The sequence below is a fragment of the Gavialis gangeticus genome, unplaced genomic scaffold, assembly GCF_001723915.1.
Source record: "Gavialis gangeticus isolate Ggan-Ray unplaced genomic scaffold, GavGan_comp1, whole genome shotgun sequence".
Taxonomy (NCBI): domain Eukaryota; kingdom Metazoa; phylum Chordata; order Crocodylia; family Gavialidae; genus Gavialis; species Gavialis gangeticus.
In genome coordinates this window covers 6,051,425-6,055,318 of record NW_017729009.1, presented here as the reverse complement: position 1 = coordinate 6,055,318, position 3,894 = coordinate 6,051,425, and the positions used below count along the sequence as shown (strand labels likewise).

The window sequence follows — 3,894 nt, the reverse complement described above, 5'->3', positions numbered from 1 at the left end:
CCCCCCCTCCGTCTAGTCCTCCAAACAGCAATATTACTAGAACTAGGAGTTCAAATTAATGCTACTCTTGGGATTATTGGAATCCAAACCAAGACTGCCAATCCTGACCAAAACTACATGTTTATACACACAATCTTGTGTGGCATATGTCATTGCTATTTACATACAAATCGCTGCTGATCTAATGACATGAGATAACTGGAGTTGCTACAGAAATATAAAATAAAAAATTTGAACTGCTTGTTGCATCAAAGGACTAATTCTCACCTATGCAGGCCTCATCCCTGGCTAGTTCTTTTTGTTATATACATGCTGTATGCTAAAGTTAAATAAATCATAAGCAAGAAGAGGCAGCCTACCTTCTATGTCATCTGGAGCCGTGGCATAAATGTTAGAAAGGTTAAGCTTCAGTCTGTCGGGGCACTCTCTATTTACAGTCAGGCTGGGTGATATCACTAGATCTAGCATTTCCTTATACCTGAAGGAAAACAAAGGAAAATATAATTTATTCATTAATTATGCATGCTTACTAATGATTCCATTTTTCCCTAAGAGTATAAATATTAAAGATGATTACCTAAACCCAGGCTTCATATAAATTCTACATAATAATTCACTAAAGTTTTCATCCAAGGGAAATGCCAAATTAAAATTAAGTACTACTTCCCTTAGAGATTACACCCATTGGATTAATGTTTTTCTCTCTTCCTGGATTTTGCTACTGGAAAATTAAGTTTCTGTATTTCTTAAATGCCATCTGAACAAGCATTATATTTAAGTACTACCACCACCCTATGATGTGTGCAGTGGTTTCCACTAAGGCTATGGGAATAGGGATTAAAAGGCTGAAATTCAAGATGAGGGCACTTAGCAGCATTATCCAACCTTAAGAGATAACAAGAAGAAAGTTATTACTGGTAAGGTTTGGAGGTTCCAGTTAATCACGATAACTTTTGAATGCACCTCTGAAAGCCTTTCCAAACCTCCTTGTTCTGAAAAATCAGGTTGCAAACATACACAAGACGAGTCTCATATAAGTCACCTGATTTTAACGTGGCCAGAAAGGTGCAGTCTCTGGTCATACAGGATTCAGATGTTCAAAAAAAAAAAAAATAATAATAATAATAATCCCAGGTGTCCATGTGCACCTAATACATGCATAACGATACCATATGTATCGTTGGGGTCGGACTTGATGATCTGCTCAGGTCCCTTCTGACCCTACCAACTATGAAACTGTGTGGTTAACTATTAATTGGATGAGCTAGTTTTTAATAAAACAAGGATCACAAGAACCAGTGCTCCAATGAGCACGTGTGTGTGGGTCTACCCACGTAAAATTTTCAAATGTAGGTGCCAATCTTTAGGCATCCAAATACTCAGAAACATTGTTCCAAGACCTCCACCTTCACTTCCATTCTTTATCACCTTTGTAATATCAAGGCTCTTAAACTCTATTTAGGAATGCGGCTAAGTGCCTAATTTGGGGCAGCTAAATTTAAACCAGCATGATCTTGTAATTCCCTAGCTGCCTTATTTTATACCAAATATCTTTTCTAAATATCTACCCACTACAACAATCTGTGGAAGGAATGCACCATGGGTTTCATGGAAACCGCAGCTCAGTTCTGAACTCAGAAAAAATTCAGTTCAGCTCTAAACTTGGAAAAAAAATACTTGGAGGGAAATCCAGTAGCCTTAGAAGTTTGGGAGGCCAGTGGGTAAAGCAGAACTGTTTTTCAAAAACAAAAAACACATGACACCATGGAAATCTGCTTTGCATTGTGAAACATGTAGATATACTTGCTCTGCAGCATTTGATTCAGGCCCAACACAGACTGTACACAGACAAGGATTCAAAGATGCTGCACTATTTTTTTTCTTTGCTTTTCACAGTCATAAGCAGCAGGTTGCACCATTTGTCAGGCTTGTCCTCACTTCAGTCCCCCTGAGGCTACAGCATTAAGGGAAAACATGACTGTGCTTTTAGAGGGGTGTTCCAGGGAATGGACCTGGAAGATGACAGCTGGAGCATAAAGGTTGGAGTGGGGGAGGAACTTGAGGCTTCCACTGTGGTGAATGGCCCAAAACCATATGGAGGGTCCCAAGTCAGGGCCTGAACCAGCTCACCTTTCTGTTTACCACTGAACACACTGTTCAGCTAACTTGCTGCTCTGAGATAAGGATCTATCCATTCAGCAGGATAAAGGTGGCAGATGGTGTGGCAGCCACTGTGGAGTTTGTATTTGCATGCATAGTACAGTATGGCTGAAATATCATGGGGTTAAAAGATCCACGCATAAAAATCCAAAGCCTGGACATTGTGATTCTATTAAATAAGTCATGGTGCTCGCCTTTTATTTATTTTTGGTAACCGAAAATATTAGCTTGTAAAGTGATGAGCCTGCGAAGAGGGGAGATAAACTAAACACTTTCCCTCTATGCATCTCCAAAAACTTCACAATTGTTGCAAGCCTCCCGTGAGGTAGGCAATTATTATTATTATACAAAGGCATAAACTAGATACAGAGAGGTGAAACGTCTTGCCCGAGATCAAATACCAGGCTTGGGGCAGAGACCAAAATAGAATTCAGGAGTTCTGGTTTCTAGTTCCCCACTGTAATATCTAGGCAGCAACTCCTCCCTAGCAATTAATACATCTGTCCTTCAGGGATGTGTACATCTGTAGCAATGCATACCAAGTAGCACGACTATTTGCATGGTATCTGGATTCCAAAATGCTCAACTTCCTCTTCACTTCTACAGCCCCACTGCCTCCCCCACTTCCAACTTCAACTGTAGCTTGTCCTTATAAAGTTACTCAGGAGATTTATAGACGCGCATACGCACACACTTGTTTAGCACAACATGATGTGTACAGAATCTTCTTGGGATTTTAAAACCAAGGCCACCTGAGTTCAAATTGGGTGATCTGAAATCAGCAGGAAAATGGTCAAATTTAGGAAGTTCCCACTCCCATCACTGCAGTATCTTACTGATAATTTTTTTAGAGAGAGAGAGAGAAGCCTCACTTGTTAATAAGTTTTACCTCTGGATCACCTGGGTAGTCTGAGGCTCTCTAAGTAGCCTCTGCAGATCAGGATCATTTCAATAGGAGGGTCATCTTGGTCATCAAATGAAGCACAGCAAGGCCAAAGTAAAGAGACGGAAGCATGGGGGACTGCATTATGCCCACAATAGCAGTCTCTGAAATTAACTTCATTTAAATGCACCCAGCTATCTGGTTTAGCCATCAATACAAAAGCAATCCCTGGCTTCAGAACCCTAAATGGCTTGTCCTGGATCTTGCAACGAGTCAATGACAAAGCAATAGGTGGAACCTAGAAGTCCCGTCTCACCTAAACCCAATCCATCATACACTATGCCTATAAACAGCACATTCTGAGGAACAGTGAACCAACACCATGGTTTTGCCATTACTATTGTAAATAATCACATGATATATAAAAGAGCCTGTTAATACACGACTGGACATTTTCATTTGGTTAGCTATGTGATGATGGGTTAGATTCCATTACAGTCACTTTCACAAGCTTAAGAGCAAAAACAAACCTAGGTTATCAGGCTGTGAAATGGTTGAAATAGCACTTTATTTACTCTTCACAAAAACAACACAAAGTCTCTCCGAGCCGCTTGCACAACACAAAGGGATGGTAAATTTCCTAACTAAGCAGACAGCTTGTGTAGCCAGCTCCTATCCCCTCTCTGCACGCATGGTTCAGACAGCATGTCAGGGTAGAAAGAAATAGCGAGAGTGCAACCACCATACTCAGAAAGCAGAGAATCCCGTGAGGACTGCTGCCAGCCAGAGCAAGTTAGAGCCCTTAAGAATTAGGACACTATAAAATGGCTCCCTGACAGTCCACTAACTCC

General features: G+C 40.7%; 1 protein-coding gene and 1 long non-coding RNA gene across 6 annotated transcripts in view; one reads left to right on the top strand and one right to left on the bottom strand.

Moving 5' to 3' along the window:
• The window catches only part of EYA2 (EYA transcriptional coactivator and phosphatase 2), a 128,381-nt gene extending 127,882 nt beyond the window's left edge, over window positions 1–499 (bottom strand). For all 4 annotated transcript variants that reach the window (XM_019509856.1, XM_019509857.1, XM_019509858.1 and 1 more), the window contains exon 1: window positions 360–499. In XM_019509856.1, the coding sequence (XP_019365401.1) occupies window positions 360–468 (109 nt within the window). In that variant the 5' untranslated portion in view covers window positions 469–499. The remainder of the gene's footprint in view (window positions 1–359) is intronic.
• Window positions 1–3,894, top strand: part of LOC109292441 — a 209,582-nt gene that overhangs the window by 92,737 nt on the left and 112,951 nt on the right. The gene's annotated exons all lie outside the window — the stretch shown is intronic.